Source organism: Triplophysa dalaica, chromosome 7 (assembly GCF_015846415.1).
Source record: "Triplophysa dalaica isolate WHDGS20190420 chromosome 7, ASM1584641v1, whole genome shotgun sequence".
NCBI lineage: Eukaryota > Metazoa > Chordata > Actinopteri > Cypriniformes > Nemacheilidae > Triplophysa > Triplophysa dalaica.
The window spans coordinates 11,915,406-11,933,935 of NC_079548.1; the positions used below are offsets into that span (position 1 = coordinate 11,915,406).

Below are 18,530 nucleotides of genomic sequence, written 5' to 3' on the forward strand. Positions count from 1 at the left end.
CCCGTATTATTATTATCACACATAGGCTACACATATCAAAGTTTCTCAACTCATCTCAAGGCAAATGTCAGTGAGTTTTTCGAGTAAGATTGATGTCCTCTCTGGATTCTACATCATATATTGCCACTCATGGGAAGCCACTTAATTTTACAAACTATTACAATGCAATATTACATATTCCAGTGATTTCTCATTCTTTTGTATTGGATGTTTCATAATCATAACCCCCCAAAAATTGATATAAAAAATAAAACATTAATTTGTGATTACGATTTAAAGTCACCATGTCCTGATTTTATAATATATTTGCACAACATAGACAACGTACTGTTGATATCACTCCTAAATTATTTTCTTTTTTATTCTGCATTTACTATTTACTTGTGTTTAAATAAAATTGTAATTTTTGTTTCCTTATGTGAACTACACTTTCTCCCAAATTCCACATAAACATATAGTTTTGCAGGAAATTAAAATGGGACGCACTGATAAGATGCAATGTTTGTAGATCTTGAATTCTGCAAAGAAAACATATTCTGTCAGTCTTTCACCTCCTGAAGTCTGTATCTGATATTCAACAGACACTGGTCTGATATAAACACAATACTGCAGAAATACTGAATACAGGCACAACTGGAGTGATCTCTATTTATTCCGCTAATATTCTTTCATGGTGTGAAAAATATTTTAACAGTAAAGTTAAATGTTCACAAAAACATTTTATAGTGTATTTTTTATTATTTTATGTTGCGCTGGTCCAAAAGAATTTAAAATATAGTGAATGAAGTTGTCCATGCCTCCTATAACATAGTTTGAAATGTAAATTCTTCCTGGATAATACACAGAAATTTTGTGAGAACTGGCCATAAATGAGGAATCCTATTAGCAAAAAAAGTGACGTTAAAGTCGTTTGAAAAATTACCTCTCTAAGTGTCTTTTAATTATCAATATTGCCTGTCTGAGCTTTATTACTGTCAGCTCTTGAGCATCACCCTGGGCATTTAAGCGGTCCGCTTATTTCACATTGAAACAGGATGTTATGACTTGTTTTTGGACGTCCGACATTATTCTCAAGAGATGTGTCCTCCAGGTGGCTCTGACTTAAACAGGCAGCCTTACTGGTCCTCTCTGCTGGGAGACAGAAGCCATCTGGAACTCACAACAGGCAACCAGAGCGTACACGCCCATATGCATACTACCACTACCTCTGGGTTACTGGGACTACAGCACAATAGACTCAGAGATACCTTTTATAATAATGAAATGAGTGCTGCAGAAACAGGTGATAACCAGGAGAGACAGTTCATGCACAACCGAACACGAGACATATTACATAAACATTTGCATCGCTCTGCTGTGTGGGATAATGAATCCTGTAAAACGAATAAATATTTTCTCAAAATATCCACGGCTGTCAGTGCCGAAATGAACAGCTTCCCACAATGGATGTTTTCTCCGGCTGTGAAAATGAACCCAGCATTCGCCATTCATGGCTATTAGTGGTAATGATAATTGCACCACACTAATAATTTTACTCCATCATTTTCCCGACTTCTCCATACCACGCCTTCTCAAGTGTCTCCCTTCTGATCACCCCCTCTCTCCTTCTCTATTCCCATCTCTCTCAGCTCACTGAGCCGGGTGAAATATCTTTCTGACTAAATGATTTTTTTGCACTGTGGGGACGTTGCCATGGAGACTGCGGCTCCCCCGACCCCCGCCCTTCTGTGTAAGTGTGTGTATTGAGGAACGGGTAGTCGTGCTAACTGGCGTGTCTTCACCTCAGAAGCGTCTCTGGTTGTGCGGGCCACCGCAGGTGTAGACTACTTCTTAGTTTGCCTGTGAACGAACAAATCCTCGTCCCCTTTCTGTTTCTCTCTCCTTCTATCCTATCTTGTCCTTACACACCCGTACAATCCACCCGCACAACTAATTCCATTTCACTCAACTTGTTTCTTTTCCATTGTTCTGCTTTTCCGTTAGATGTATTTTTCTCTTAATCCTGTTTATGCTTCTTTCAGATTTCTCATCATGCTGGTCTCTTTCAAGAACGTTCCCCCTGCTTTGCTCGGATTTGTAGTCGACACACAGTAATTCCCTTCACCTCTGTCTCTCTTCCTGTATCTGTGTGTGTCAGTGTGGAGGCTTGGAAGAGAGTGCTGACTACAGATATTCTGTGGCTCCCATGAACGGTGCGTTAGACTCACATGAACACAGATGAGGACTCGGAGAGCAGGCAAGATGGAGGCAGATGAAACAAGCATTGACTTTTGAGCGGATGTTCAGCTTCCAAGAGATACAACTGATGTGGAGAATGAGGCCGAAGGTGTGAGAAGAGGGTCAGCTTAAATTTATAGATAGGATCTTAAGGGATGGTTCACCTAAAAATTACATTGTTTTATCATTTACTCACTATAAATGTCTGGAAGATATTAGGGAAAATATTTGGAAGAATGTTCCCAAACATGTCTCATCCCCCATCAGTTACAACCATAGTAGGGAAAATAAATACTATGGGAGTCAATGGGGGGATGAGATCTGTTTGGTTACTGACATTCTTGCAAATATCTTCCCTCGTGTTTAGCAAAACAATGAAATGTATATGGGCTTGGAACAATCTGAGTAAAGGAAGACAGAATTTTCATTATTGGGTGAACTATCCCTTAGATATGCGTTTGCTTGCCCAGGGAAAAACAGAACAGTGAAAATGAGGAATGCAATGCTGCATTTATATGAAGTGGATTCCCTGTGAATAAACGATTTATGAGAGTAACTAAATAATTAACATAATGCACATAAAAATCAAGAGGTAAAAGGAAAGATGATCCACACCTTATCAACACTGCTTCACACGAACAGACAAATGTGTAGTTGTATCAGGTGGTAATGATTTTCATACATATGTTTTATTTCAGCCATCATTGCTCCAGCCTTAGATTCATCTTCTTAATCATTCACATAATCATCCTCCTAACAGTTTTTTGGGGGATTTTTTTATTTTTTTGCTTTTTTCAATATTGTTTTCATTTTTTGTTTTTTTTTCAGCTGAAATGTTCTCGCCCTGACTGCGTTTCATTTACATCTTGCTCTCAGCTTAATCTGAACATATAAAAAAGTAAACCTTTCGAAGAAAACTAAAAAAGCAAACGAACCAACATACAAACGAAAATATATCCAGAAACTGTAATACCATTTCAAAGAGGATATACAATATTAACAACATCACTGATCGTCAGTGTTTCAATGATATTGAACAGGTCAACATGTTTGTCATTAGTACTGTTAGTATCAAGTTCATTGTCAAATTTTGTGTTGATCATCACTTATTAAATTATCATTGCATCAAGTTGACATCATCCATGTTAATATAAGCATGCAAACACATTTCCTCGGGATCATTCAGAATTGCACTGACACAGAGAGACAGAGGAAAGAGGGGAGACAAACGTAGAGAAATACAGGCCGAGGCTGAAAAAAAGAGAGAGAGAAACGGAATGAAAGACGGACGTATCGTAAAAACGAGAGGTGAGTGCGGAAGCTGACAGAGGGGTTCAAAGATCACTCTACAGAGAACGTGCCTCCACAGTGTAAGATCAAAGGCAGCAGAAGTGTGTTGTCCTCAGACACAGGGCTGCAGACAGGAGCTGGATGGGGCTGTGGGTCGATACCACATCTACGTGTATGACGGAATCAATGGGCTCTTAGAAAACAACAAGAGGTGATATATGATAACGGACTCAAGACTGAGCACACACCAGCGCTTGTGTGTGTGCGCGCGTGCGAGTCCAAGCTCGATAGCTTGGCCCGACGTGTGATTAATAATAGAAATGGTAAAAATATGAGCTCAGGGGCTGGCGTGGAAAATAATTATACTGATATACATTTCATGAGTGTTTGTGATTGGTAATTTAGTATTCCTCCGTTGAGGGGTATGTGCAATAGCATTGGCAGTGGCTGTACTGCGATATTAATAGCTGCAGTGAACCTGGATATCAAGGGTACGTGAACTGATAAATGTAGCTGTTCTTGGTCGATATATTAGAAGCGCCTATTCTGATATACAAAGACTGTACAGAGATGTCAAACAAAATCCGTGTCGGGACCCTCGTGGCGCTAAAATGAGTCTACAAGTCTCCCTCTTTATCTCTGTTCACAAGGAACGCTCAGCCGAAAGAGATGAAGAGTCTTTTTCTTTTAAAGACAATTAAAAACGTCCTACATTTATTTCCTGGCCACCATAGGTTTGTCCCCTCTTACACACATAGCACATTTACCAAAAAAAGGAAATAAGAACACCCAACACGAGAACACAGATCAGGCTAGGGACACTTTCAGTGTTAGGGAAACAACAGAGACAGGTCAACAGCACATTCTACGACCGCATCTGAGAAACGCACCCTGTCCCTACCTAGTGCAACAGGAAATAGTTCATCTAAGACACAGGACAGGCGACACGATTTGATTGTTCAAAACAAAAACTCTGTGCAGGAGAAAGGACGGGGCAAGGGGGTGCGAGACGTTGGTGGTAAACACGGGGTCACAGTGACATATACGACACACGGGCATACGCACGCACACACGAACCGACGAGCAAACGCATATCGACACAAAAGAATACTCCCACAAACATGTAGGTACACGGGAAGGAGTCTTTCCGAAGCGGTCCTCCTGGCAGAGGGGTCATGTAGAGCACCCGCTTCCTCTTTTGAAATGAGAGAACTCAAAAAAATCCTGGTGTGGTATAAAAATAAAATACTATGGTCAAATCTTTTCCCAGGACGTGCACGTCAATCCAAGGTCCATCCTAGATAGGGTCCTCGGGCAATATTTGAAATCAATGTTAGCTCCGTGGAAGAGTCCTCGATGGAATTCAACTTGCCAGTGCGTCCGGGCTGGGGAAACATATTTGCAAACGCACCAACTGTTCCTTTCTTATCTGGTAGAACAACAATGGTAAATAAACAAAATAAAATGAATTGCTGATCTCAATGAGCTCCAAGCAGAAGGTGATAAAAATGCGAAAGGCAGAGGGACACATTTGAACACTGCACAACGTGATTGGCCAATGCGTCCGTCCTTATTCCTCCTTCTCCAGATGGGTACAGTAATAAAGTAGTCCTCTCCAGAGATTTAGGAAACAGTTGCTAGTGTTCTGCATTGGCAGAGAAGACCACTCCAAATACTTGTCCGACTGAAAACACTTTGTATAGATTTTTTGTTTTTATAGCTACACACAGACACTCGTACAAACTCTCACACACACACATGCACTCACACACACACATTCGTGGTCCAGAATTGATCAGGTTTCTCGCCTGATTCTTTTGTCTAAGTAATTAAAATGTTTTAGGCTCAGTTTTAAATAACTAAATAAAGATCATCTATTTTTAAAGTGGGAATGTTCATCATTGTTCCCCTGAATAAATCGTTACATATTTTGACGTTAACATCATTCCTGAAGCAATACCATCCATGCCAGAGTTTTATTATGATTCCAAGTTTTTGTATGGTTGTGTTGTCTATATGTGTGTGTGTTCCAGGTCTAGGTGGATCTCTTAATATTGTGTTGGGTTTGCAGGGAGGAAAAGCACTAACACAAGCACAGTCTCTCTTCTCTGGTTCTGTCTTGATGAACAGTTATTCACAGGTGAAAAGAAAGAATGGATTTCTGTTGCTAAAAAGATAATGCTGACCTGAGGATGAGAGAAAGAAACAGACAGAGAAAAAGCATGAGAGAAAGAAACAGACAGAGAGAGAGAGAGAGAGAGAGAGAGAGAGAGAGAAAGCACTGTTACAGGATAAGTCTATCCAAAGAGTAACAGAAATGTTAAGAGTTATTAACTCACCCTCATGGTTTTCTTCTGTGGAACATAAAAAAAGAAATTCTGAATACAGAATTCAAGGCAATCGCAATGATTTAGGACTAGTCCTACTGAAATCGTCAATTAGACAGATTGAAAAATGCCCTGCATCTAAACAAGACTTCTTCTATACAATATAAAAAATATATATTTTTAAGTTATTACGAAACATTAGGCAAGCTCTTGCTCCAGCCGAAATAATGGACACTTTTTAATCACGTAAGGTTTAAATTCTTCAACCGTCTGTATTCCACAGAAGAAAGAACGTGATATGGGTGTGACACACGGGTGAGCAAATGATGACAGAAATGTCATGTTTAGGTGATCTGCTCTTTATAACAAGTATACACACAGCAAGAGGGTTAAACATGTTACATAAGCATACAACAGCTCCATGCTTTCAGCCTGTGCCAGTACTTCAATACATGAATGAAAGCTACTCCAGTCTATCACTTTGATGTATTCTCCCACACAGATCTCTTATGTGGAGAAGTAACAGTGTGTGTATACTCACATCTCTACTCAGAGTGAGGGCTGTCCACCACTATGTTTGGCTTAGGGGAGCCTGCGGCACTCTTTGACACGAATGTAGTTATGGATTTCTCCTGGGGAGGTGGACGTAAAAAACAACATGCATTAGCATTCTTGATATGATAACATTTTGTTGTTACATTTTTGTTGTTAAATGTGTCCTTAAAATTAAAAATATATATTGTAATGGCTTGGAATTTTCATTAATAATTGTAACCACAAATAAAAATACATTTTTGTATACTGACTTCATCTTTTAACCGTATAATGCAGAGTGACATATTATAGAAAATAATATATGTTAAATAACAAATGCAGTTGGGCAATGTTTGTTAAAACATGGCATTAATGTATTAAATGCAGTCTCTGTCAAATATTTTTGGATATATACTTATATATATACTTCATTATTGTTTACATGCAAAACGTTTCTTGTTTTTTCTGTACATTTTTCCTGGGTTAAATTCACTCTGCATATTTTTTCTGACATACATTTATTTAAACTCAATAATATTTAATACCCATTTATTTATAATTGGTAAGTACTCCAGTGTAATCATAATGTACAAAATGTTCTTTCTTTCTTTTCTCATTCACCTTCTACACCAGTCACACTAATAAGGACAAACTGGCATCAGGTGCAAAAATCAAGGTTAAAATCAATGTTAAAGCCGTTTTAATAAGGACATGGTGTGCATAGGGGGCATTCCCCACACACAGTAACACACAGTGCACATTAATTGATTCTCACATGCTTACACACACACTCCATGTGGTCACGCTGCCTACCTCCACCAGCTGGTGCCAGTGTTCAATAGGTTTGCGGGGATTTGCCAGCATGGCTGTCCAGTGCTCTCTTCCCGGCCCTTCAGCATCACTGCCCACACGGCACATCCCGATCACCTCATTATGACCGATACTGAGAGCAGAGAGAGAGAGAGAGAGAGAGAGAGAGACAGAGAGGGAGAGATTGAATTAATGCAGTTAGGCTAAGAAATGAAGCCCAGACCTATAGCACAGTGCATCCATTACAACAAATGGATGAGAGAGGGAAAGGAAAAGAGACACGAAAGACCTTCAGGAGCACAAGCTTACAAGATATAAAAGCAGACCTAATCGCCATCATATAATTAGAAAGACACAGACAGGACAAGCTTTGTCATATAACCAACCTGCCCATTAAGACCCCCCCCCACACACACACACACACTGAGAGAGGTTTTTATACATGGTCCTTTAATTACGCAGACACAGGCAGAGGGATCACAAAATTATACAGTCAAACACAGAACAGAAACAGAGAAAGACAGAGGTAGATCAAAATTATTGAATTACTGGGATAAACAAAATGAAGCAGGAGCACAGGGAACCGCTTAAGTGAAGAATCTTCATAAAGGACTGATGGGATGTGGCTTGTGTGAGGTCTACTGACTACACGGATAAAGAAAAAGAGGCTGAGAGAGAGAGAGAGAGAGAGAGAGGTGTCATAATCACTTAATTACCTGAAAAGTGAGTATGAAAAGCTTCTAGAGTGAAGATAAAATAACAAGCAAAGCAATCACTTTGGTACGTTTCTCTGATTGCTGGAACGATCAGGAGAACAGCGGCCATTAAAAGCTGGATGTCATGCCAAAATATGATTAACTCAGTAGGACATGTTTCTGGATCAACATCCTTGTTGGCCCTGGAACAATATTACCATTAACCAATGGGATTTGTAGGGAAAGGGTTAGTTCCAGGCTCAGGCACTTAACAACATTCAGTAGCTTTTCTTAAAATTTCCCTGAATTTGGGGGGGTTGTACACTCTTAAAATAGTGCTTCACAATGCTGAAAAACATTTGTTTCACAAAAGATTATTTGTTGTGGTAAAATGTTATTTAGACTTTAGAAAATTAATATTTCTTACGAGAACCTTTGACTAAATGGTTCTGTGGGAGCCACAAATGGTTCTTCTATAGCATGCTAGTCACACTTGCAAACCTGTATGATATTCTCTCCCCTGGTGAATACAACAGGATTTGAAGGCATAGTTCACCCCATCATTTCTATCCCTTTATTAGTAGAATGGTGAAGGTGCTTCCTTCCATGAAATGGCAATGAATAATGATCAGGGATAGCAGTATAGCAAGATGTACAGTGAATATGTAAATCTCCTAAAGCTTATTCCTCACACAAAGCTAAAGTATTCCTTTTTGGTGTTTGACAGCCGCTGGTCACCATTCACATCTCGTCTTGTGTTCTATGTTTAAAAGCAGAACAAAATTTGCCAATGGGGTAAGAATTTAGTTTTAGTAATGTACCTAATGATTTTACCCCACTGGCAGATTTGTTTTGCTTGTTTTAAACATAAACTTACTTAATTCTTATATTTTCATTCATAAAACAATAGGGCCTACTAAATATTTTCATTTTCCTTGTCAAAACCTATCTTGATGTAAGAATGTTTGATATTTGTACTTCTGTGATAGAATGTGATAGACTATGTCTTCTCTTATTCTGAAACAATTATCAATATTAAGCGAGTCTATACTTAAAACAACCAAAACCAGCTGTATGAATTTTTTTTAAGTTGATTGAATTTGGATAATTTTTGCTTATTTTAAATACATTCAGCTTTTTTAAGAAATCATGTCAAGTAAATGTATCTTAATTTACAAATGTTTCTCCTACTGGTCCTCATCTGAGCTCATCACATTCCATGTAAGTCCTAGAACTGCTGAATTCAAACGCAGTCTGCTTGAAAAAAAAATACTTCTTCATCTCAAACAAGAAAACCTCTTTTATTTCGCCTGCACCTGTATCGCCCAACTAAATGGCAGTATCAATCCAGACAAGGAAGCATATTGCTAAATGGGTTGTTTAGCATGCCAGATACATGTCAGAAATGACTCTTATCCAGTAGATAGTCTTTTAGCACAGATGGCATGCAGTAATGCTCAGAGCAATAACTCAGGCGTTATCTGTGGCATGCAGGCGAACTGCTTCGTTAAAGGGTTGGTGGTGTGCCGCATGCCATAGGGGAGAGATAGAATCTCGGAGACCACTGACAAATACGCATTAGAGAACTCAGATGTGAATTTTCTCAGCAGTGCCTAAAATAGCATCTGATGCATGATTAGTAAGCGCATGATTTCTGCAAGGCATATTTTGTTCTTCAAAAGAACACCAAAACCTGGCCATACACATAGCAGCAGGAATACTGCCTTCTTAAAAAGTAAAGCAATTAGTACTCAAGCAACCATAAATGTGACTCTGAGGGTCTATAGTGCTGAAGGACGCTGCAGGAAAGCCACACACACACAAACAAATCGGAGGTGACCTAAGGTGTGCCCACCAGACAAGAGACACTGCTTCCATTAGTATTAGGCCACCATGTATATTCATGAGGTGTCTTGTCTTTATGCAAAATAGAGCAGACGTCCACCAGGAACGGGTCTGACACACAGGGGCATATGGTCCTATGTTTAGCAGAACAAATATGTGCGAGAGGAAGTCTAATTTAATAATTAAACAACAAATAATCCATCGCTATCAGCAATGCAGATTTTTTCCATTGCACATTTTTTAACTGTAAAATGTATATTAGGTGTATACAGGTAAATGTGATCCTGATGATCTTGAAAAAATCAACGAGGCATTCTGTGTTTATGTCTTAAAGGGACAGCTTACCAGAAAATCATGCTTCACATTAATTCAGGTAGGTCACATAAATTAGGCCTCCTGATCATAACATCTACAATTCTGAAAGATTTCAGATCTGTTTATGTCCTTCCTTCATTTAATCTATCTACTGCCTGTCTATTGCATGGATGCAAGTTGCTCCTAACATCCCCCTCCATTTGCAGATCCACCTCCTGTCTGACGGCCCTCTGCCTTAGTGCTTTTAACATCTGTCTCGCTAATCTATGCTCTCAGGAATTTCACACCAGAGATCTATTGCACGTCTTCAGTACCTTGTTCTCAATATACCAGCTCATTAACTATCTGGTTTTATCAAGTGTATATTATGCAAATGAAACTGTGTATAGTATTGTCATTTTTTCTGCTGGATCTGCTGGATCTGTTACCCCTGGGGTCTTCATTCTGTGTTTTCTCCGCTCTGTCCATTCGTGACATTGGAAGTTTGGCCAGAACAGAACTATATCGCCAACATGGACAGACTTTTTTCAATGAAGCCTATATCTGATTTGATTTGTAAGTAAACAAAAATAAAACTGTTTTCATACAATTAAAGTCAATGGTGACTACAACCTTCCTTGGTCCCCATCCACTTTCACTTTAAAAGCGAGCAGCGTGGAAATTTAGCAAAATACGATTTTTTCGTTCAACATAGATTTTATATTCTTCATTTTAAACTAACCCTGTGAGACACAAAAGTGTGCTTCCTGTCAAGCCATATCATAACCCGGAGCTTAACACATTGCGGCATCTCAACAGGAGAAGAGCGGTCGTGATCTTACCAGTCATAATCCATGACAGCGATGATCACCGACACGTTCTCGATGTTCTCATTAGGAATATCAAACACCAGAGCTTCATTATACGTAGGATTAAGAGTATTCTTTTTTATGGACGTCTTCCTCTTTTTCAGCCGTCGACCATCACAAACCAGAGATGCTTTGACGTACGGATCTGAAAGATAATAAAGATATAATTATAAAGAAGGATACAAAGATAAAGCGCGAGAATGTCAGGGAACTAGCAACAGAGGTGCATAATGCATCCACTACATTAATATTAATGCTAATAACTGCATCAATAATGATTGTGTTAGCATTAGCGATACATTAAAAGCGGTGTAATGATGCTTGCGCCGAACGTTCCTAACACACCATGATGCAACATAATCACGTCCTACGTCGGGAATCTTCATTACATAACGTTGAGCCTTTCTACAGTAATTAAATTAGCCAAGACTAATTAAGGATGTCTCTCATCCTTACGACTGCGATGTTGATGCCTTTATGAGGCGTTTCTGTTTTGACATTCAACTTTTCAGAGGTGCTATATAATATTCACAGCTTAGAAAACTGATCATTTTATGACCTTTAATGTTATTACCTTAGTCACATGCTGGACGTGTGACATTAACGTTATTAATGAGTGTTGGTTTCATCACGGCTGAATGTTAACAATGAGGTACTGAAGAGGTATCGCAATTACCAAAAAGAGAAGTTTAGAGCGGGAGTGAGAAAGGGGCAGTTACCTGAGAAACCTGTGAGGTCCATGGCTTTCAGATTGGTGGCTTTAATGACGGTGGCGGTCAATCGGCCGGCTGTTGGCAGGTAACACAGTGAGAAGTTCAGCTCTCCCAGGTCAGCTTTCTCCTGCATAACAAACACATAAGAAGGGGAAGAGATCACACAAAAGGGTGTGCTGCATTATTATTGATAGTTATGCTAAATAAATGAAATAAAATTAATGATTAAATATTTTCCGTATGGTGATTCAAAACTTTTTGCTACTTTTTGTAACAAATTCAAAGCATCTTTTATCAATGTACATTACTGAAGGTATGTTAATGTAGTTGTCAACACTAATTTTTTTTTTTTTAAAGAAATCTTTCAGGTTCAATTCAAACAAAGCTCACAGATAGAACCATCACCATGGAAATAAAATTCTCGTCCTTCATTTTGTATAAACAAGTGGAAGTCAATGAGGTTTTCTATTACAATAGAAATATATGGGGCAGGTTATTGCACTGGAATAAACATCAATATTGCCCCAAAACTTGATAGTTGCTAACATTCTTTTATTTGTTTTCAACAGAACAAATACATTAATACAGATTTGGAACCGGTACCAAAACTTCTACACAGAAGAAAACTTATTGTAGTTCAGACAAAAAAACGTTCAATTTGTCATCTGTTATCGCTTGTACTGTATGTGATTAATGAAAAACAGATGAATCCCCTGATCTGAAGGGCACGTGTTGAGATGCCGCTTCCGTTTTTTCCTCCTAAACTCTTTGTCTAGACTTTTCATCTTTGTCTAAAGCTCCTGTTCTGTCAGAATTTATCATCTGCTATAATGAAAAAAGCACAGGAGCAGCCGAGGTAAACAAAAAGAGCTACAGTATTTCATCAAAAATGTCAAGCATCTGGGATACGTCTTAAAGAACTACAGAAGCAGGCAGCCTTAGGTTTGACTCCATACACGTGATTTGTATGCACCCTGAGCTTTATACTGTTACACACCACAAGGCTGCAAATGAAAAATTACCTCAAGTTATTTTCTAACCAGCTGAGGGAGCAAAAAAAAGCAAACGCCACCTGAGCAGCTGATCATCTGGAGGGTGTATGAAAACATTCCAGTTGCACCAATCATATGTGCTCATATTGTGAGACACAATTAGCTCCAGCCAGCATCACAATTTTAAAATTTGTCTTGTCGGACTTGAAAGTACAGTAGATGGTGTCAAATTGATCTTATTTCCTTTATTTGACCGATCTGTGCTCCTTAAACCTGTTTAAACATACTGAAGCTTGTGGCGTATTTTATTTATGCGCTCTGTCTTCAAATCTCCTCTCTGATCTTAAGGTAGCGGCACATTATTCATTAAAAAATAATGATGTTGATAAAAATGTTTCTAAAAACCGCTCTTTAAAAATGCTGTGACATTTTTAGAAGTACACTCAAGAAAGCACGGCTCATGTGACCTTCACTAATTTCAGGTCATTTTTTCTAGAAGGACAAGCAAATGCATCGCTGAAGCTCTTCACACCTCTGCTTCAAACATCCCCAAGGACGCGGCAGCACCTAAGCATGTAATCATGCATGATGTTCACATGCAAGTCATCTGTATCATAAATATGAAATGAGCTTTACTAGAACACTTAATTGAAGTGCTATATACGGTATGATGCAAACATTATTACATTTGTTACATTGATGTATTTAGCAAAAGACTGAATCCAAAGAGATGTCAGTATGGGAATCAAACCCCAAATCTTTGTGCTGCTAGTGCTAACACAATGCTGTACCAATTCATACTGTTTAGATTGATTATTTATTTAACCTGTCTGAAGGGTTTAATAACTCATTCATTCATTTATTAATTCAAAGATCCACTCAAGTGCCTTGAAAATGCGCGTTTCAAGCTCTGTTCGATGCCCTTACACAGTGGTTCTGAAACTGGGAACTGTTCATTTTGTGGCATTTTATGAAATATAGGTATTTATCATACATTTTATGCAATCAAACATTAGAATAATAAGACCACCAACCAAAAGAATTGATGTTCCAGCATTGTATAATTAAATATGTATTGGTTTAGTTAAAATTATAAGTTTAGGATTACAAGTCTTTATTTTGGGGGCCGCAAAGCAATGCACTCTACACAAAGGGGGGCTTACAACATATTGTGTGGCTCCTCCTTTTAAAAATAAAGCCAGCAGCATTTAGTTTACTCAACACAATCTCAAAGGAATTCATACACATTTTTTTGGGTAGCTAATTTGTATGAATTCATTAGGGGTGGGGATAGGGAACCGGCTTCAGTATTGCTTTTTTTTAAATAACGTTTTGCTATGATTCACATCGTACGAATTCGTGCAAATTAGCCAACTTGTAAAATACGTACAAATTCCCATGAGATCGGGCTGATATACCTCACAGCTTGGAATCTGATTAGAAACTAAAGTGCAGAATGATGTCATCAAAATCGTTGTTCAGTATTGGTGGTAGGGAACCCCTGTACATTTTAAATACTTTAAGATCTTTCAAATATTATCTTTGTCAATGTTTTAGAGAATACTGGCTTATAGGTATCTTTAACTATAACAGATCAACCTGATCGCACCCAATTGCGTATAAACAACACGCTGTTGCATTACCGTATAATACGCATATGATACGCCAATGTTTGCTTGTACCTGGGTGGAGAGCAGCCATTTTAAAACGTACATGAAGAGGAAACACTGAAATAATTAAAATAATAAGGTTAGGTTTAGGGTTTGGGTTAGGGTAGAGGTTATAATATGCACGGACGCTAACATTAGGTTTAGGGTTTGGGTTAGGGGACAGGGTAATGAGACAAATTGTTGTTTAGTATGCAAACACGCTAATTGGCGTATCATATGCACACAAAAAAAGGCGTATTTATGCACGCAAAATCGCAATTTGGCGTCCGTACTATACTGTAATGCACAGCGCGTGTTATTTATACGCAATTGGTGCGAATGGGCTGAACAGATTCACACTAAAAGCCAAAAAACCTCCATTTTGATTTAATAGAGATTTAAGGATATTTAGAAGAGAAAGCTGCATAACATCTTAATCCCAAGGGAACGCACAAGGTGATAAAACGCATATCTTCAATCCACTGCAAGTCCCCTTGGATAAAAGCTGCTGCTAAATGCACTAATATAAATGTACATTTCAGGCATTATCTCACCACGGTTCCTTCCACTATGTCTCTCCAAATAGGCTTCTCCCCAGTCCCCTCGCTGAAGTCCAGCAGGTTATCCACCACCACTTGCCCTATGAGGTCGTGCCTGGAGAAACGGTCAAAGTCGTAGACGGAGAAGTGGAGCTTGCGCGAGTGGAGCTCAGCCAGCGGCACGCTGAACTGGAACGTCTCGTTAAATATAGGGTTGAGAGTTTTTCTGTGCACCTGTGAACCAGAGCGACGGAATCAAGAGCAGATACGAGGAAAATTCGAATAAATTAGATAAGTGTAAAAGCTGAGAACGTCAAACGACAAAATAATTCAAATGCACAAGCTGATACAGATGTATTTTTAGATGAACTAGGGCAGTGGGGAAAAAAATCTCACACAAATGCATCTAGATCTTAATGAGTCCTAATAGGGCCTGCCATCTCAATAGTGGATTATTGTACATGCAGCAAAGCTGTTCGCAGCCTCAGTAGAATAAAAAAAGATACCTTAGTCTGAAATTTCTTCTTCCTATCAGGCAGTAAGTAGATCTTGACATAAGGATCGGAGAACCCATTGGCGTCTTTTGCCGGGAGGTCGAGGGCTTTCAGTATCTTAACCACCAGCTGCTCCGTGCTGTGAGAAAGACACATCAATGTCAGAGTTATTCACTTTGAACTATCTGGAACTTTCTGTGCTCGCTAGCCCGGGTGCGAGTCTGTTTCGGCATCATCTAACCGGCGTTGACAGGAGAGGAGGTTTATGCTGAAACAGGCTGACAACCGGGCCGTTGAATTCACAGAGCCTATATGGCTGTCACCAACGTTCAGATATAAAAAAGCCAGAAAGGTGCCAGTGGTGAAACTCTGCTCAACAGCTTGGAATTAATTGACGAATGGAGTGATACTAGTGCATGGTAAAAGGATCTTGTATGAACTGGAATGAATGAGATAATACATCTCTAATGTGAGTTTCAAAACATAAATATTTGATGTGCACGGCAACATCCGTGGCGGTCGGCGTGAGCCTTCGACACCGGTCTTTATAAATAACCCACAGCTTATTATACACCGAACCGTAGGTCATTCCTGCAGTGGGTTGTTGCGGTCTGATGCCAAACACAGGGTGATGGTGAACTTCTGAAAGCGTGAGGTTCACCCAGTGTGTGTACAGATGTAAATACGAAGGGCGGGGGAACTTCAGTGGTTACTAATCAGGCCTTGTTAGAATGTGTCTCTCAGCGTTAACAAATGCATCACCCCTTCATTAGGACACTTAAATAAATCAACAACAGTGGGGGAGGGAGAGCACAACCCGAAATTCAATAAACACGCAGACAAACATGTCGGTCACAAAGAATGTGTCATTAAGTTGCCCATGACATAGTGCAAATAGTGCAAGTTCAGAGGGAAACAACGTGTTAAATTATTCATTTTTCTAATGCAATCTGGAGGTTATAATAAAATGGCAAATCTAATTATGCCAAAGCGTCTTATTATAGCCAGCCAATGTGATTTCTGAGTTTTCAAGGCTAATATGTATGGGCAATTCAAGTATTATTGATGTGACATATTGTGTTATGGATGTCACATATAAACTTTCAGAGAATGTCGTTGTTAATAATTTATCAAAGCATCTGTTTGTAGAAAACCCCTGTTGATAAACATCAGTCTTCTATTTTAAAAACAGGGAATAAACATGGATATGACACAAAAAATATATAAGAGGCTATATACTTTCTGTGAATTAAAAGTAGTGGTGGGCCGTTAACGGCGTTAACGCAGTGAGACTATTATCGCGCGATAAAAAAAATGTCGCCGTTAATCTATTCTCAAAGTTGGGTTGGCAGCTGGGTCTATACTACGCAAGCTATGATGACTTTCACCTTGATATTTTAGCGCGGATGTATACCATCTTAACTGCACTGTACGGGGCGAGAACGAGATTTTTCAACTCGCGTGATTCGCGTCATTCGCGGAAGCCGGCTCATCATCTCATAACCAGGGCTTCATTCGCGCGATTCGCGCAGCAAGTAGGTCTATTGGCTCTTTGCATTAACATATAAATCACTCGCGCTTGACACGCCATTCGCGTTTGGTCTGAACACAATATAACGTTACTGTGAAATTACCGCATCAAACGTGACGTGCTAACATGGATGCAGCTATGAAGCCGCCGGGTTTGCTTCAGGGAATATTAATTATTAAGAAGCTTCCCAATAGAAACATCGACAAGACTAAGGTTGTTTGCACCTTATGCAATGCGGAATTGGTTTAAAAAAAAAAACTCTCTCAACAGGTAGTGGTCTAGCTTTAGTTGAAACCAGTAACTTTGTATTGAGATCTAATGTATTATGGCTCCTGTATGACATATCGCTTGTTGCTCCCTCACTCTTTGTAAGTCGCTTTGGATAAAAGCGTCTGCTAAATGACTAAATGTAAATGTACTGTAGGAGCTCTTCCAGTCTCAAGTACCGCCTAAACGGAAATCATCCCTTAGCTAATGCGGAAGTAAACACGAGTTCATCTTATTGAACATAATTTAATTTTCATCACCAATTATCATAGTAGAACAGCTTTCTCAAGCAGTTTGTGGTGCATTTTGGAAACAGGAGATGAGCCCCTGGTCTAATGCGCCACCTGGCTTGAGAAACCCGTTCTCAAAGACTTACTTTTAGTCATTATTTGGGTAGTACACATATTCTGAATGCCTTCGGCAGAATTCAAATGAGCCATTTTAATCTAGATTAATCTAGATTAATTTTGGAATTAATCTAGATTAATCTAGATTCAAAAAAATAATCTATGCCCACCACTAATTAAAAGGCATAAATAATAATACCCAACAAATGAAGAGATGGCTCTGCATAGAACAAAAAATAGTTATTTTAATTTTTATGTGCCCGTTTATGAGGAATATGCACCGTTATGGATGTGACCGTTCTCATTCTGAAAGCGGCACTTACCTTGTTATAGAAAATCATGCTGGTAATTTAAACATTAAATGTTTTTATGGTAGACATTTGCATGGAATTGCCCAAATAATATCTGTTTGGGATATGAAATCTCATGTCAATGGTACAAGCAAAACGATGGCAGACTTTAAATCAGGCTGGTCTTTGGAAACATACAGTTCTATTAGCACTCAGATCTATAATTGAAAATGACAGACATTAGACTGTCCATTTCAAGCCACCCCTACCCCACACTGCATGCCGCATGTTGCAGAGCACAGTCGCGTTTCATTATTCAATGACAGGCTCCCTCCACCCCCTATAAAAAACAATTTCTAAACAATACAAGAGCTCAAACTAAACACATGCTTTTTAACATGCTGCTTGAAAGCTATTGTCCAGAAAACACAATGATCACCACTCAGCATGAATCTGACAGGTAGATGGATAAATTAAAATATTAAAACAAAAGAATTCAGCTGAAACCCTCAAACACAATAGGTTAGTAGTGGTTGCTATTCCCGCGGCGCCGCAGGTGTTGTTGGTCGACCCATGTCGTGATACAAAGCTGCGTCCCTATGGGTGCGACTCTGACTGACGGTGTCAACCTGCCCGCTATTCCCAAAATGCTTGTAGCAGTGACACATTCACATTGATGTATTTCACATGCCACAGCATAGCAGGAGGTGTGATGATGTCAATTAAACACACCAGGGATGAGATATAATCTCGGCCGCCAGCTATTGCTCTGACGCGGGGCATCATTCCATATCCTGTTGCATTTCTTTCATTTAAAACCCCTGTTC

General features: G+C 39.1%; 1 protein-coding gene across 4 annotated transcripts in view; it reads right to left on the minus strand.

The window, feature by feature from the left end:
* Window positions 1-634: 634 nt before the first annotated feature.
* syt3 (synaptotagmin III) overlaps window positions 635-18,530 on the minus strand; it is a 33,815-nt gene continuing 15,919 nt past the window's right edge. For all 4 annotated transcript variants that reach the window (XM_056753400.1, XM_056753401.1, XM_056753403.1 and 1 more), the window contains 7 exons: window positions 15,281-15,407; window positions 14,790-15,008; window positions 11,601-11,721; window positions 10,855-11,026; window positions 7,182-7,311; window positions 6,376-6,466; window positions 635-5,693 (listed from right to left, as the gene is read on the minus strand). In XM_056753400.1, coding sequence (XP_056609378.1) covers window positions 6,380-6,466; window positions 7,182-7,311; window positions 10,855-11,026; window positions 11,601-11,721; window positions 14,790-15,008; window positions 15,281-15,407 — 856 coding nt within the window. In that variant the 3' untranslated portion in view covers window positions 635-5,693; window positions 6,376-6,379. The remainder of the gene's footprint in view (window positions 5,694-6,375; window positions 6,467-7,181; window positions 7,312-10,854; window positions 11,027-11,600; window positions 11,722-14,789; window positions 15,009-15,280; window positions 15,408-18,530) is intronic.